The sequence below is a fragment of the Nerophis lumbriciformis genome, linkage group LG26 (genome assembly GCF_033978685.3).
Source record: "Nerophis lumbriciformis linkage group LG26, RoL_Nlum_v2.1, whole genome shotgun sequence".
NCBI lineage: Eukaryota > Metazoa > Chordata > Actinopteri > Syngnathiformes > Syngnathidae > Nerophis > Nerophis lumbriciformis.
This window is the reverse complement of record NC_084573.2, coordinates 23,646,101-23,664,105: the sequence shown is the minus strand read 5'-3', so window position 1 is coordinate 23,664,105 and position 18,005 is coordinate 23,646,101. Positions and strand designations below refer to the sequence as shown.

At 40.0% G+C, this 18,005-nt stretch overlaps 1 protein-coding gene across 1 annotated transcript in view; it reads left to right on the top strand.

Moving 5' to 3' along the window:
- Positions 1–18,005, top strand: part of aven (apoptosis, caspase activation inhibitor) — a 108,738-nt gene that overhangs the window by 71,286 nt on the left and 19,447 nt on the right. The window contains exons 3-4 of the mRNA XM_061987152.2: positions 9,924–9,994; positions 12,732–12,827. Coding sequence (XP_061843136.2) covers positions 9,924–9,994; positions 12,732–12,827 — 167 coding nt within the window. The remainder of the gene's footprint in view (positions 1–9,923; positions 9,995–12,731; positions 12,828–18,005) is intronic.

The following is an 18,005-nucleotide window of genomic DNA, read 5'->3' as shown; positions in this document are numbered from 1 at the left end:
GTGGGTTGACCATCTGCCTTAGTTGAGATGGAGACACATTGTGTTATTTTATTGGTCAAATACTAACATCATGAGAATTGGACTTTTGAGGGTTCACTGTGCTTTAGTTTTACGTCTGCCTTTCTGTTAATATAAAAACACCCCTTGGAGATCTGAGGAATCCACAAAATCAATTTACGTCGGCCAAAAAATGTTGATGGAACTAGGGGAAGAGATGGCAGAAGTAAATCTTACATTTTCTTTGGCTCACTTTGCTTTAGTCTTTGCACACGTCTCAAGCCTTTGTGTTTTTTTGGAAGTTTGACAGGAGATTCTTGTTGTTGCCATGGCTTTGTTGGTGCCTGCGGACTACCTGAGAATATATTTTCATGGACAAAGAAAGGTCAGGGTGACACAAGGCTCCGATAGTGTAGGAAGTAGGTTGCCATCCAAAGAAGGTGCAACAGGAAGAGGATGAGATAGTGGCTAAATAGCTATTAAAAAGGTGTAGAAAACGTAACATGGGAGTTGAAGACCGCTGACATTTTTTTTTCCATTTGCCTGCAAATTTCCCATCTGCCCTTTTATGCAAAGCAATGCAACTCAGAATCATGACGAACTAAAAGCAAAATAAATGAGTTCAGGCACCTCTGAGACAGTATGCTGAAACCTGGAGCGTCTCCATTAACAGTCAAGTGGCGATGATAGGATTTCAACGACACACTTCTTCAATATTCATTCACTTGATGTCATGTGCCGCATAAATGAGAAACGAGAAGGCCCGTCTCATTCTCTAATTGCATCTGAGGATATTTGAGACTAATCCAGGAGTGGCTCTGCAGTATAAACATTGTAATGAGCCCAGCAGTATAAACATTGTAATGAACCCAATACAGACATTATTTGGCTTTGATTTGTAATCAGCTTTCGAAGTTTTGGTTTAAGCTATAGATCAAACAAACCAAAAAAATCTGCCCACCACTCTGGATAATGGGATATCATGTCACTTGTGCAGGTACACCAAGAACACCATTCACCAAAATCTATCAAAACCTAAAAATTAAAAAAACAATATTGAATTAAATTGAGTGCAGTCACAAAATACTGTTCTGTCCTGCTCTGTGATTAACAACTATTATTGTCATCGACTATCCTCACGATTAATCAACTAATCTAATTATGAAGTGTGCATCTATTCAGTGGCTCTAATTTAGCCATCGGCATTTGAATGTATCTTCTGATTATTTTATGCATGTGCTAACTAACAAAGATTAGTCCTTACCCAATATTCAATAAGTCAATTAACCAAACGATAAATAAAGAGGAAGTCTGTATCTTTTCCAGCGTCTATAACCGCCATATACATGCATTACTTTGCAGTCACTCGTTTGCATACAGTAGGGAAGAGATTCATACTCCTGGGTGAATCTCATGTGAGTGGGGGGCTTTTGCAACAACACATTATCAGTAGGGTAAAACTAACCTATCACCCCTTCCTACTGTACGTTTTTAATTGTGGATGTTAAATGCGCCATAAAAGGACTACAGATGGAAATTAGCATGGTGCTAAATCTGGTGCAGCCATCTTCTTAATGTAACTGCACATTGTCCTTCAAATAAACAAATACAAACGTATGTTGTTGTTTTTTTTTTTTTTTAAACATTTGTTTATTGGATTTTTGACATACAGTCCAGAAATACAATTAGACACTGGTCAAATGTTATTTTATTCTCCCCAAAACAAGTAACCCCCAAAAATGTTGGCTAACAAGCTGATATGATCAAAATCATAACAATCTCGTAGGGATTCCTGAGACATTTTGAGAGATTATGAGGAAGCCAGTCACGTGATCGTGTGGCGTCGCGTTAGCAACCAAAGATCCCTTCCCCATCAGCAACAATGCTAATCAAGCAGACTTTGTGAGAGCCAACAACCATTACTTTTGGAAAAATTACGATCCAGGACCTTATATTTTTGAGCTCGAACACAAAGTGGATCAATCAATCAATCAATCAATCAATCTGTCAGGCGTGTCCCTGACAGTTTGGCCATGTTTTAGTTTTTCTTCTGCATTTGTCTTTGTTTCCTGTCAGCGCTCTTATATTGGTAATTTCCTGATTATCTCCCTGAGTGCTTTTTTCCCCTCAGCTGTGGCTGATTGGCACCGGGCCACACCTGGTGTCAATCAGCCAGCTGCTATTTAAACCGGCTTTGTCCTCCACTCTGCGCTGGATTATTGTCATTTCTACCTGTCGATATCGTTACAGCTACTACCTGTCGTCGTAGCGGTAAGCTGTTCCTGTTAGCTATTTGTAGTTTGCTTTCTCCTAGCTCTTTTGTTTCGTGTTTTCTTGTTAGCCATTAGCTGTTTCCAGTTGTTTCTGTTTGCTGGTTCCTGTTTTCAGTTTTGGCTATTCATAGTTCCTGGTTTGTGTTTTTACTTTTATTTTATGAACATTAAATCATGTTTTCCTGGACAAAGCCTGCCATCTCTGCATTTTGGGGTTCGTCACCAACAACACTTTGTGACACAATAATGTTTATTTATATAGCCCTAAATCACAAGTGTCTCAAAGGGCTGCACAAGCCACAATGACATCCTCGGTACAGAGCCCACATAAGGGCAAGGAAAAACTCACCCCAGTGGGACGTCGATGTGGATGACTATGAGAAACCTTGGAGAGGACCGCATATGTGGGCAACCCCCCCCCCCCCCCCTCTAGGGGAGACCGAATGCAATGGATGTCGAGTGGGTCTGACATAATATTGTGAGAGTCCAGTCCATAGTGGATCCAACATAATAGTAAGAGTCCAGTCCATAGTGGGGCCAGCAGGAAACCATCCCGGGCGGAGACGGGTCAGCAGAGCAGAGATGTTCCCAACCGATGCACAGGCGAGCGGTCCACCCCGGGTGCTGACCCTGGACAGCCAGCACTTCATCCATGGCCACCGGACCTGTGTGTCTCCCCCTCCACAGGGAAGAGGGGGGCAGAGGAGAAAGAAAAGAAACGACAGATCATCTGGTCTAAAAAGGGGGTCTATTTAAAGACTAGAGTATACAAATGAGTTTTAAGATGGTACTTAAATGCTTCTACTGAGGTAGCATCTCTAACTGCTACCGGGAGAGCATTCCATAGTACTGGAGCCCGAATAGAAAACGCTCTATAAATGTATGTTTATAAACTCAGGAAATATGTCCCTGGACATATGAGGACTTTGAATATGACCAATGTATGATCCTGTAACAACTCGGATCGATACCTAAATTTGTGGTATCATCCAAAACTAATGTAAAGTATCCAAACAGAAGAATAAGTGATTATTACATTTTAACAGAAGTGTAGATAGAACATGTTAAAAGAGAAAGTAAGCAGATATTAACAGTAAATGAACAAGTAGATTAATAATTAATTTTTTACCACTTGTCCTTAATAATGTTGACAAATTAATAGAATGATAAATGACACAATATGTTACTGCATATGTCAGCAGACTAAATTAGGAGTCTTTGTTTGTTTACTTACTACTAAAAGACAAGTTGTCTTGTATGTTCACTATTTTATTTAAGGACAAACTTGCAATAAGAAACATATGTTTAATGTACCCTAAGACTTTTTGTTAAAAATAAAGCCAATAATGCATTTTGTGGTCCCCTTTATTTAGAAAAGTATCGAAAAGTACTGAAAAGTATCGAAATACATTTTGGTACCGGGACAACACTAATGGATATAAAATGTTATTTTTCCATAGGAACAGACCGTGATGTCTGTTCAAGCGAGTCAGAGCTTTTAAGTTCAAGTTAAAGTACCAATGATTGTCACACACACACACTAGGTGTGGTGAAATTTGTCCTCTGCATTTGACCCATCCCCTTGTTCACCCCCTGGGAGGTGAGGGGAGCAGTGAGCAGCAGCGATAGCTGCGCCCGGGAATCATTTTTGGTGATTTAACCCCCAATTCCAACCCTTGAGACTGAGTGCCAAGGAGGAAGGTAATGGGTCCCATTTTTATAGTCTTTGGTATGACTCGGCCAGGGTTTGAACTCACGCACACGTGACCTGGAGAGATGCCACTTGAAATAGGCAAAGGTTGGGCACACAGACGAGAATTTATGATGTCAATTTGAAGAATATAGCAGAGTCATCAAACTGTCGAGCGGCTTAGAAATACATCGTTGTTGTTCTTTAGCAACAGCTGTTTCAAGGCCCAACGTCGCCGTCACATCAAGCTGACATTCAACCTTCAGAAGGCTTCTTTTCATACGTCTTTTTCTTCTTCTTTTTTCTTCTTATTCACAGCGAGAGCCTTCCCGCATCCCCTCCTTGTTGACCCCCATCAGTCCCTGTGTAGCAAAGCAATCAAGGACAACCGCAGATGGTCCTGAGCGACAGAAATACTCGGAGCAGCACGTCCGCAGTATTAGGCACGCCGGGCAGGCTGCGACCCACCGCCGTTCTTCTGGCAGCTCTCCAGCTGAGCGTCCATCTGCGTTTGTCACGTTGACCTGTGTCTGCTGTTTGTGGCTCCGCCCTGACGTTTCCACCTGCTGATTGTTCAGCGTCATTAGTCTTTATTCGTCTTTTTAATCCAGTTTGTCCTTCTGCCTTTGCATGGCATGCCGAGCCAACTTGCTTCTTTGTGGCTCACGGTCTTTTAAGGCCGCAATGGCTAGTTTTTGATGACCACTAGTTCATTGAGCGTTCATTACTCATCCTGCCCTGCAGGCTGTTGACTTTATATTATATTGTACACGAGCTGTGTCTCGATACACTTAATAGTCGGTGAGTCAGTGCGTGACTCAAGGGGCAACAACAATGGGATTCGATTTCTTCACACCGACGTTCACATTAATGTGGTTGTGTCCCCCAAAAAAGGTTTTCTTTATTCTTTCATTTATTTTTTACAACCCGCCATATAGATAGAAATTCCACGGCATAATGGCTTCGACCTTAACCAAAAGAAAGGAAAAAAAGATTCGTTTTTGACGAGCTGTACCTTTTGTATGTCAGAAAACGTATTGATTGAAACACAACAGAAACTTAAAGGCAATGTTTTAACTAAGGATGTAATCATATGAACATTTCATATCACAATTATTGTAACCAAAATTATCGGTGCTCATAACATATCTATTTTGGTACCGGTACTAGGGCTGGGCGATATGGCCTTTTTTTAATATCTCGATATTTTTAGGCCATGTCACGATACACGATATATATCTCGATATTTTGCCTTAGCCTTGAATGAACACTTGATGCATATAATCACAGCAGTATGATGATTCTATGTGTCTACATTAAAACATTCTTGTTCATACTGCATTAATATATGCTCATTTTAAACTTTCATGCAGAGAGGGAAATCACAACTAAGTCAATTGACCAAAACTGTATTTATTAAACAGTTATTAAGCAGTGGCACAAACATTCATGTCATTTCAAAACAGAAAGGGCAAGATTGTCAGAGACATTTTAAAACAAGCTATTAATGCACTTTTGTGCATGATGTCACTAAGATGACATATCAAAACAACACTAAATTAAAGTGCCCTTTTTGTACAAAACGCCACTACAATAGTTAAACAAATACAGTGCACTTTTGTGCATGATGTCACACAAGATATTTCAATAACTGTCAAATAAAAATGAGCTGCATAATAAGAAATCAAATAGTCTATGTGGTAGGTTACTGCGGACGTTATCTCCTTCTGTTGTTGACTATTTTTTTCATACGGTGTTGATGTGGAAATGGTTGCCTCTGCATTTTGTTGGTGTGGCACCGAACGTAGATGTTGACATGCGTAGTTTCAAGCACTCTTCATTTTCTAGCGGGTGACTTTTCAAATGATGCTACATATTAGCGGTAATGCTGCTTTTTGTAGCAACGCTTTTGCCCCACACTTGACAAAATACCATACTTGCCAACCCTCCCGAATTTTCCGGGAGACTCACGAATTTCAGTGCCTCTCCCGAAAATCTCCCGGGACAACAAATCTCCCGAATTTCTCCCGATTTCCAGCCGGACTTAAGGCACGCCCCCTCCAGGTCCGTGCGGACCTGAGTGAGGACAGCCTCTCGTCACGTCTGCTCTTTACTTTATACTTCAGAACCGACTCCCACACTTGCCGTCAGGGTGCGCAATACAACATAAACCGTTGGCCAACGGTTTAAAAAGTAACCACAGAACACTATAGTGTTCTGTGGTTACTTTTTGGTTGGCCAACGGTTTACGTTGTATTGCGCACCCTGACGGCAAGTGTGGGAGTCGGTTCTGAAGTATGAAGTAAAGAGACGGAACTTCATCACCTTGCCTGGTTATTGACTCTAACCCAGAATATTACACTGCACATACCTACGCTCCTTCAAAGGCTGTGCTACTGGCTGCAAAGCATTGCACTTTCAAATACAACAATGAGTAGAGAGGAGTGTTATGTGTGTATATGTGTAAATAAATGAACACTGAAATTCAAGTATTTATTTTATTTATATGTATATATATATCATAAAATACATATTTATATATAGCTAGAATTCACTGAAAGTCAAGTATTTATTTTATTTATATATATATATCTATATAAGAAATACTTGAATTTAAGTGAATTCTAGCTATGAATATACTCCTCCCCTTTAACCCCGCCCCCTGGCCCCGCCCATCCCGACCACGCACCCCCCTCCACCCCCCAAGCAAGGATTAGTGATTTAGAAGTAGGTAAAACACGTTAGTTGCTAGTTAGCTAGCCATGTTTTAAAGCACTTCTTGCAGAGTGACGCTTCAGTGCTATAGCTTTACATTTATCTTTAGTTTTTAAGCCAAAATGAGTCCATTCTCTTTTCTCTGTTTCCACAATGTGTCTGCTTGTAAGTACACCATGAGTGTGTGTTGCCTAACATGCGCCTTTGCTCATTTTACCAGCAATGCCACCACGTGACGACAGCATGCCGTGATGTTTGTAAAAAAATTTAAAAATAAAGTACCGGTATTTTTGAGAGGCAGTATATTACCGTTTTTAGTTCATTAGTACTGCAACACTTTATTAGTACCAGTATATCGTACAACCCTAATCGATACACACACTGAAATATTTGAACCAAGTTTTATTATATATATACTGTGTATGTATATATATATATATATATATATATATATATATATATATATTGTTCTGGATTATCAAGAGACATATTTTTGAGTGTCTTAAAGTTTTTTTAGTTTTTTTTTTTTCATTTTAATTTTAATTGTTATTTTTTTTATTTATGAAGGCAAATTGAGTGTTCACTTTTCTGCACATCTTAGCCGCGCTCACCCTTTAGAGCACAGCTGTAACTTGCTGACACTGAATCTACAGAACCAAATTATTGTCAGATTTTTCTGTTTACATTTTCACACTTTGCACTGTTTTGTTACACTTTATTCAACATGTCTTACATATTCTTTGTGTTTGCACCTTCATTTTAAGAGGTAATTAAGTGTTAAATGTGATTTTTGATTTTTGTATACATTGTTTCTCATGGTTAACATTTCCTTTCCGTTCTGCCTTGATAGCTAAGGGATTATAATCAGTAAGGCTATATTTTAGATAAAAATATTGCCATTTAATATATGTTTTTTCCTGGTTCTTCTTTCTGATAGCTCATAAAAAATATCAATAATTATCGATTGAAATAAAACACTTATATCGGGATACAGTTTTCAGTCATATCGCCCAGCCTTAATGAAAACTACGCTCGTGCGTAACACGCACATTAGCTTTGTGGGTTGTTAGCTATTGATGGCTGACGTTAGCTATTATTGACTATATATTCTAAAATAACAACGTGACTGCAAATTGTTTGTTGCATCTCTGAGACTGCTTCTGTGTATGTGCACACTCCTTGTGTGGATGTAGCCAGTCGTGTTTTTGTTATATTTTTGTGGTTTAAAAAGTTGAAAATTGCCCCTTTTTAAGATGTGATTATTCAGCTATCAACTCCACAGGATTGACCCAATTTGACCAAAAGAGTCACTGTATTCGATTATTATGCCCATCATACAGTATGTCTTTGGTATAATTTTCATCATTACTCCAATTAAGTTGCCATAGTGATTATTTTTCTTTGTTGCTCAATGTTATGTTTATTTAACACGATAATGTTAATGTTTAGGAGTATTTTCTTCTCGCTCCATTTGTTTCTGTTTTAAAATATTTCCAGCATCTGTTTGCTGGCTGTAAAATGACATATTGCTGCTCGCTTTTGGAGATCAGCACAATTATAACAAGAGCTTTAAAGAGCCCTTCAGAGCCGACAGCTAGCGTGTGTGCTTGTTCCACAGTCACTTGTGGCTGATGAGTTCCAGCATGTCCATTCTCACACACACACACACACACACACACACACACACACACACACACACACACTCACTAACCGACATCGATGCTGAACATTTTTTATAAAGTCGGGTCTGTACGATGCACATGCTTTTGCTGCCCTCTGACTTGTTGACAACACAACCTCGGCGCTTATGTGCTTCCGAGAGCTCTCAGCCTGTTTGTTTTGTAAGCAAAATGGCTGCAAACGTTCACTTCGTACTCTCGACCGTTTACCCAACTCCATTTTTAAAGGTTGACCATTTCAAAGGCAGCTTGGTGGAAATGAACAAAAAAACGGAATGTGTTCAGGGTACCGTATTTTTCGGACCGCAAAAGGCGCACCAGATTATAAGGCGCATTAAAGGGGTCGTATTATGATTTATTTTGTCTACATTTAAAACACTTCCTTGTGGTCTACATAACATGTAATGGTAGTTATTTAGTCAAAATGTTGCAAAGATTATGATTTACAGACCATCTTCAAGCCACTTCGGGATGCGTCGTTTTATGAGCGGTCTTATTTACGTGCCTCCACTTTGACAGTGTCTTCTCCCCGTCATCTTTGTTGTAGTTTTTTAGCGCTTCCATACCGATATAAGTTAAGTTAAGTTAAAGTACCAATGATTGTCACACACACATTAGGTGTGGTGAAATTTGTCCTCTTCATTTGACCCATCCCCTTATTCACCCCCTGGGAAGTGAGGGGAGCAGTGGGCAGCAGCGGTGCCGCGCCCGGGAATCATTTTTGGTGATTTAACCCCCAATTCCAACACTTGATGCTGAGTGCCAAGCAGGGAGGTAATGGGTCCCATTTTTATAGTCTTTGGTATGAACTCACAACCTACCGATCTCAGGGCGGGCACTCTAACCACTAGGCCACTAGGTTAGAACTGTACACTACTTTATATTAGAAATGGCAACAGCAGAGGATGAATGCCCCACAAGAAGAGGATAGAGCAAAATGATTGACTATAATGCGGGCTACAATGGCGGCCGCGCGCAAATTTTCAGGACTTATGCAGATCCCAAATACATATCAGCAGGAACCAATAGATAAGAAAAGTTTATTATGCATAATATTGCAAAACAATACACCAGTTAATGTCTCTTAATAGATGCCATTTTTTGGTACTTACACACACCATAATAATACCCGTATGTTGACGCACAGTACGCCTGACTACGGTAACCATAATGCTTCGACAATTGATCAAGCGGTGCGGCTCGTTTGAGCGCCGTTTGTTATGTTCTGTATTCTCAATAAAACATCAACATTTTGGTGTTGCTTGCTTACGGATACTTGCTAGCGTCATTTATTGAACAGGTGTCAACTTGCAGTCCACACATATACCTTATGTGTGGCTGACATCTACTGGTCACACTTATCATTACACCGTGTACCAAATAAAATTGCTTCGAGGTCGGTAAGCACAACAAGAATTCATCCGTACATTAGGCGCACCGGCTTATAAATCGGTTTTTGAGCAAATTAAAGGATTTTAAGTGTGCCTTATAGTCCACAAAATATGGTACTAGTTTTAGCAGTTCACAAAAATCTCAATCAAGCACTCTCACTTTCTTTGTCATTCTCAGGAGATTCCTTCACTCAGTTCCGCTTTTCCGAAGAGAAAGATTGGGAGAAGGACACATTTTCATGCAGTCAGGTAAATCCATACTCCTGGCTTTTCTATGGATTTCACCCACTTTGTCAGCCATTGATCGGTTCCCCTAACCCCTAATAGATGCTTGTTCAGGGACAACATTGTTATCAGTGCAATGTCTGCCTTCCCATCAGATCTGTTAGCATTTGTGTTCACGCTAATGATTTCAATTTGTATTGTTATATCCTGTTCGGATACATTATCAGGTCATGTGAAAAAATCAAAACGCTCCTTAGTTGCAAAGTCCCACATCTAAAGATGTTTTGCTTGTGGGCAGCCATGTTTTTTAACCAAAGTATACACACATGTGCATGGCGGTCCACTTAAGGTGCGCACTCGAAGATTTGAGTCAACACCAGTGCAAGATTGACTATACAAACTCTTAAGATCCAAAAGGGACCCCCTCATTAAAGTGCCATAAATCAGCGAGAATTTTTTATTGTATTTTATTTTTTTACTTTTAACGCTTGAAATCTTTTAACAACTTCAGCTCTTTATATTGATATACAATTTGTATTATTTAGTTTATGTTTTATGGCCTGCAAATTTGCAATATTTGTACAGATAAGTTGCAGAGTGAAATATTTGAGGTTGGATAATTACAGCCTTGATTTGTTCAATAATTCAAGATAGCCAAATACCATTTTCATTGTATTTCATTGGTTTAATGGCAGTTTAACCAATTTACGCTCATCAAAGCTCTGAAAATTATGCTCATGGTTTTTCGTTGGCCTCTGGTGGTTAAGGGGTGCAATTACACTAAAAACAATATTTAGTTGTTTCTCAAACTGCAATAATTTGTTTAATATGATTTTTATGGAAAGGCATAGTGATAAATCCAGGTTCATAGTCTGTTAAAAAAATAACAGTTATAATGGGAGTCAACAGGGCCAAAATATTTTTTGTAGAGAAAGTGTGTATACTTTATATTTGTATCTTATGTATCCTAACAATGTTGTAATCAAAAACATAATGCAATCTTTTTTTTAACACCACTTACCTTCACACTGAACAATCATGTCACACAAAACACATGTGATGCCCGTTTTGGGCCTTATGGTTGCACAAGAGTTAAAGTTACAGTGTGTCTTTTGTGGAGAGGAAATTGAAATCAATCCGACCTTTGGGGTATATTTGTCAAAAGAATAACAGCACAGGCGACATACTAGGTCAGTAAGTTTGATAAATAAAGCATAGTAATAAACTTCTAAAACTCAAGTGTAGGATTTAAAAAATACAACTAATAAAATGTTAATTTTATTAGTTGCTGTTTAAATCCAGGTTAATACTGCAGTGCTTTTATTTTGAAGCTTAAATTACACTGAACAGGAACTAGACGTTTTAAAGCTGTGTAACTAAACAGTAAATGTGTCGCTAATGTGCTAATAACAAACAAGACATGTCTGTAAAAACAAATCTGTTTTTCATAGATATCTACCCTCTTAAATTGTAGGTCTGCAAAACGTGTTGACCATGTAAGGCTAAGGCAGGTTCCACTCGACATGCACTTCAGGTATCTTAATATTTGACATATTATGTTTTGTCTTTCTGTCAAACAAGATTGTGAACATGATGACTTTGCTATTTAGCTAGCCGGAATTAGCATGCTACATTTGGCAGCCACACGTTTGCAACATACATTTTAGGGGTGTCCCGACCTGATATTTATACCGAATATCGGTTTGCTATCAGCAAAAAAAACAACTAGTATCGGTCGGATGATATCGGCTTTCATCTAAACTTTCCGATGCAAAGCCGGACAGCCGTTTAACATCTAAATGGCACTCAGCATCAAGGGTTGGAATTGGGGTTTATATCACCAAAAATGATTCCCGGGCACGGTCACCGCTGCTGCTCACTGCTCTCCTCACCTCCCAGAGGGTGATCAAGGGTGATGGGTCAAATACAGAGAATAATTTTGCCACACCTCGTGTGTGTGTGTGTGACAATCATGGGTACTTTAACTTTAACTTAAATGTCCTCCAACTAGCACACTCGGTTAGTCTTTTCTATTTTAGTCAAGTCATTTACAAAAGGTAAACATGGTAAGCAATAGGCTACTAGGAGCTGCAGCTACACAACAGATCAGCACACAAAAGCAAACAAGCTTTTGATTGATTGATTGATTGATTGAAGCTTTTATTAGTAGATTGCACAGTGCAGTACATATTCCGTACAATTGACTACTAAATGGTAACACCCAAATAAGTTTTTCAACTTGTTTAAGTCGGGGTCCACGTAAATCAATTCATGGTAAGCTAGACATACGTAATAATTGTCCTTAATCAAACAGAATTGCAGTCTAAAACAGCACATTTGTCAATACAAACAAATATCCAATAAGTATTGTTGCATATTACTTACTCATACAAAGTCTCCAAGGTACAGGCGTATTGTGAAAGTAACAAACGTGTCTGCGTCATTTAACTTAAATTACCACTTCATTGTAAGTTGAAGAAAGCATACTGTAAATCTGTCATAATGTTAGTGTTTTTCACACCTTGCATTGTTCTCTGAGTAATGCAATTAATCAAACTTTTTTTAATGTTCCATTCTAAAATATAATAAAAGTATGTGCTAAAATCTTATCGAGTTATCATCGGTATCGGCCAATACTCAATGATCCAATATCGGTATTGGAACGCCCCTACTTACAGTTAGCTTCTACAATACTTGTTTTTTTGCCCTTGTTGTTGTTGTTGTTTTAATGTCGTTTTTTTTTTTTTGTGTTCATTTGTAGATGTCTGCCTGCTTTGTGGACCTCCAAGCTTTGGCCCAGACCCTTGAACAAGTTTCTCTACATCAGAGACTCAACCTGGAGGCTGAGCTGGTTCAGGTAACAATTACAAACAAAAAACAAATACAAGTATTTAGTGTAAGTAAAACGGGAGTCAAGTTGTAATAATACAGTAATAGTCATATTTTTGCTGACATAATTATGATATTGTTCTCATAGACTTTTTTTTTGTTTTTTTTTGCTTCAGGAAAATCCGTCAGCTCATTTTTATTGGCCCGCAGAATATTAAATAAGGCTGCAGCTAACGATTATTTTTCTATCGATTAATCTATAGATTATTTTTTCGATTAATCGGTTAATCTATAGATTATTTTTTCGATTAATCTATAGATTATTTTTCCTTTTACCGATTTTTTTTTTTATTTAAAATGAAGATGAAAAAATAAATGTTGGCCAGTTTTTTCAAAAGGCATGACTTTTATATACAAAAAAAAAAGTATGGCCACTCAGTCAACATTGACAACAACATGACAAAATATTCTGTAACAATGTAAACATTTAAAACTTTTAACATTTAACAAAATTAAAAGTAGCTTATTTGCTTTTTAATGTGCAAATATAAAAGTAAACATCCAGTGCAAATCTTAATATTCTGCAATAGTATAAGCATTTCTAAAGTAAAAGTATTGCTTATTTTGCTTTAAAATGTGCAAAAATAAAGATAAACATCCAATACAAAAAAGTGCAAAACGAAATATTCTGTAACAGTGTAAACATTTCAACAAAAGTAAAAGTATTGCTTATTTTGCTTAATAACACAACAATGATAGTATGATTAAAGTGAAAGTTAATTGTTGGTTTGTACATAGTATATGTAACTGTTAATGTTGTAAAAGGTATTTGCACAACTAATTAACGTTAGCGTTAAAGAGGAGCGCGTCTTTGTAAACACTGAACAGGCATGCCAAACGCGCCTCTCAGAGCGAAACAGTGTTTTAGTTTATGAATTTACAACGCAGATACAAATGACACATTCATGATTTTGTGTAATGATGACAATGTATACTCATGCGGACGATTGACTAGTTGATGGTGATGGCAAGAACGCTGTCGGGTGTTTTCTTTTCAAATGTTCCTTCATAGCCGTTGTGCTGCTATGATAGGCCATTTCCACTCGACACAGTGTGCATACAACAACTGTCAAGTGTTTTGCTTTTTTCGCTGTGCTTATCCCACACTTGAAGGGATGTACCAATGCTGAATGTGGCTTCTGGATTTCACTCAAAAGACCAGACCGTAGTTACTTTTTCCTTTTATTTTCCTTTAGTTTGCAACAGTTTTTCCAACCAAGAAACAGCTTCTTTTTTCTTCTTTAGTCTTTTTAGCAGTCTTTAGCAGTGTTAATAGACTTTAGTTTCTTTAGCTGTCATTAGCTGTCTTTAGTAGCCTTTAGTAGCCTTTAGTAGCCTTTAGCTTCTTTAGTAGGTGAAAAACCTTTAAGGACAAAACACCACAAGATTAACATGCTGTAAAAAATCAATCAATTATCAATCCCATAATTTACAACTATTAATTAGCTATCAAACTCTTAACCATTAAACAAGTGCAAGAAAATGGACACATCTTTTCCCTTTAAGTTAAAACAGATTTTAAATAAATTGTCTCAACATAAATGCACCAAGATACATATAAAATACATTTAACACCAGAAACACAATAGATAAATGCAACAGAAAACCCAATATGCAAATACATAAATACCTAACCAATTAACCACCTATTTAGATACATATTTAAAATCCATCCATCCATCCATCCATCCATCTTCTTCCGCTTATCCGAGGTCGGGTCGCGGGGGCAGCAGCTTAAGCAGGGAAGCCCAGACTTCCCTCTCCCCAGCCACTTCGTCCAGCTCTTCCTGTGGGACCCCGAGGCGTTCCCAGGCCAGCCGGGAGACATAGTCTTCCCAACGTGTCCTGGGTCTTCCCCGCGGCCTCCTACCGGTGGGACGTGCCCTAAACACCTCCCTAGGGAGGCGTTCGGGTGGCATCCTGACCAGATGCCCGAACCACCTCATCTGGCTCCTCTCGATGTGGAGGAGCAGCGGCTTTACTTTGAGCTCCTCCCGGATGGCAGAGCTTCTCACCCTATCTCTAAGGGAGAGCCCCGCCACCCGGCGGAGGAAACTCATTTCGGCCGCTTGTACCCGTGATCTTGTCCTTTCGGTCATAACCCAAAGCTCATGACCATAGGTGAGGATGGGAACGTAGATCGACCGGTAAATTGAGAGCTTTGCCTTCCGGCTCAGCTCCTTCTTCACCACAACGGATCGATACAGCGTCCGCATTACTGAAGACGCCGCACCGATCCGCCTGTCGATCTCACGATCCACTCTTCCCCCACTCGTGAACAAGACTCCGAGGTACTTGAACTCCTCCACTTGGGGCAAGATCTCCTCCCCAACCCGGAGATGGCACTCCACCCTTTTCCGGGCGAGAACCATGGACTCGGACTTGGAGGTGCTGATTCTCATCCCAGTCGCTTCACACTCAGCTGCGAACCGATCCAGTGAGAGCTGAAGATCCTGGCCAGATGAAGCCATCAGGACCACATCATCTGCAAAAAGCAGAGACCTAATCCTGCAGCCACCAAACCAGATCCCCTCAACGCCTTGACTGCGCCTAGAAATTCTGTCCATAAAAGTTATGAACAGAATCGGTGACAAAGGGCAGCCTTGGCGGAGTCCAACCCTCACTGGAAACGTGTCCGACTTACTACCGGCAATGCGGACCAAGCTCTGGCACTGATCATACAGGGAGCGGACTGCCACAATCAGACAGTCCGATACCCCGTACTCTCTGAGCACTCCCCACAGGACTTCCCGAGGGACACGGTCGAATGCCTTCTCCAAGTCCACAAAACACATGTAGACTGGTTGGGCAAACTCCCATGCACCCTCAAGGACCCTGCCGAGAGTATAGAGCTGGTCCACAGTTCCACGACCAGGACGAAAACCACACTGTTCCTCCTGAATCCGAGGTTCGACTATCCGGCGTAGCCTCCTCTCCAGTACACCTGAATAGACCTTACCGGGAAGGCTGAGGAGTGTGATCCCACGATAGTTAGAACACACCCTCATTTAAAATCCATATTCAATATAAATATATTATTCATTTAGCAGTGAAACACTCAATCTTAAACGCTGTCTACTGGTAGAAAAATGCCCCTTTTTTTACGCCCTCACCAACACAGTTAAATCCAACACTTTAAATTGAGCGACTTCACCCTCCTGATGAAGCAAACTGCTCCAACATTTATCAAACTAAGCAAAGAATATCAACACTAAACAACAGTTACATAACACACTGTGTGTATTTAGCCTCCAGACTAAGCACGCTACATGCACACAACCCCCCCTCCCATCTCACCAGCGCAACAGGTGCGCCACACCCACGAAGAGAAATATTAAATCTTACATACTTTTGGCACAACTCTGGGTTATCTGTAATGAACTAAACCTTTTTCCACTCTGCGCTGGCGTCTTTTGTACTCCTTGATTTGACACAGCGGTCTAATTACCGGGCTCGCGCACCAGCAGATGAGACAGGAGCGCGCCGCGTTATACCTGCGCGCGAACGTAAACTGATCGGCTCTGATTTTATAAGCCGACTGGCCGAAATAATGCCGAATTATATACATTTGTTTATTGAAATACTCCCACACTTTTGACGACTTTTGGCGTGCTTTTTTTCCCTCGCTCGCACCGCTCGCATCATCTGCTTTGCGCTCCGCCATGACGGCAGTGTGACGTAAATATGCGACGCGTCGAAGCATAAAAACGACGTCGACGTATTTACGTAACCGATGACGTCGACTACGTCGACGCGTCGTTTCAGCCTTAATATTAAACAATGCAATTATGAGTGAAATATATATTGGGTATAATATTACACTAATATGCTGTGTCACCTATGGTGCAATGTTTTGTTCAACTATCTTATTCCTTCCCCTTATGCAGGGAAGTTGTTTGGAGCCTAAATAATGACTAGAATTTAGGATAAACTATTAATTCTACAAAAAGGACAAGCAGTAGCAATACCAGCACTGAAAAGCTCAAGCTGTCTAAAATCCAGAGCATTTTCTAAGATGGTCGCTGTCCACCTTGCTGCCCCACCTTGGCGTAGATCGAAACCGAAAGTTAACTTGGCCAATGTGTTAAACACGCACGCATTCTTGTCCACTGCCACTCTCCGCACCTGGTACATCCTAACACCATTAAATCTAGAGGGAATATAATATGTGTGTGAGCTCACCGATAAGAAACAGGGTGAGATCAGTGTTTTTATCTTCTTTAAGCAGAAGAAAAGCAATAGCTCAATCATTAGCTAGCAACTAGCGTGCTAATTAGTAGCTGGCAGCAAGGGCCGCTAAAGACTAACTGGCATCTAGCATGCTAATCACCAGCTGGAAGCTAGGGCCACTAAATGCTAACTGGCAACTAGCCTGCTAATCACTAGCTTGCTGATAACTAGCTGGCAGCTACGGCTATTATATGCTAACTGGAAACTAGCACATTAATTGCTAGTTGGCAACTAGCACACTAATCGTTAGCTGACCACTAGCACACTAATTATTAGTTGGAAACTAGCACAGAAATCATTACCTGGCAACTAGCATGCTAATTGTTAGCTGGCAACTAGCACGCTTATCTCTTTCTGGCAACCAGCACTCTAATCTCTAGCTGGCCACTAGCACACTAATCATTATCTGGCAACTAGTATGCTAATTGTTAGCTGGCAACTAGCACACTAATGTCTTTCTGGCAACTAGCATGCCAATCACTAGCTGGCCACTAGCATGCTAATCACTAGTTGGCAACTAGGGTTGTTAAATGCTAACCGGCAACCAGCACGTTAATCGCTAGCTGGCCACTAGCACATTAATCATTACCTGGCAACTAGCATGCTAATAACTAGCTGGCAGCTAGGGCTGTTATATGCTAACTGTCAACTTGCACATTAATCTCTAGCTGGCCACTAGCACACTAATTATTAGTTGGCAACTAGCATTCTAATCTCTAGCTGGCCACTAGCACACCAATCATTAGCTGGCAGCAAGGGCCGATAAACGCTAACTGGCATGCTAATCACTAGCTGGCCACTAGCTTTCTAATAACTACTAGGCAGCTAGGGCCACGCAATGCTAACCGCACTATAATCGCTGGTTAGCCACTAGCGTGCTAATTACTAGTTGGCAACTAGCACGCTAATCTCTAGT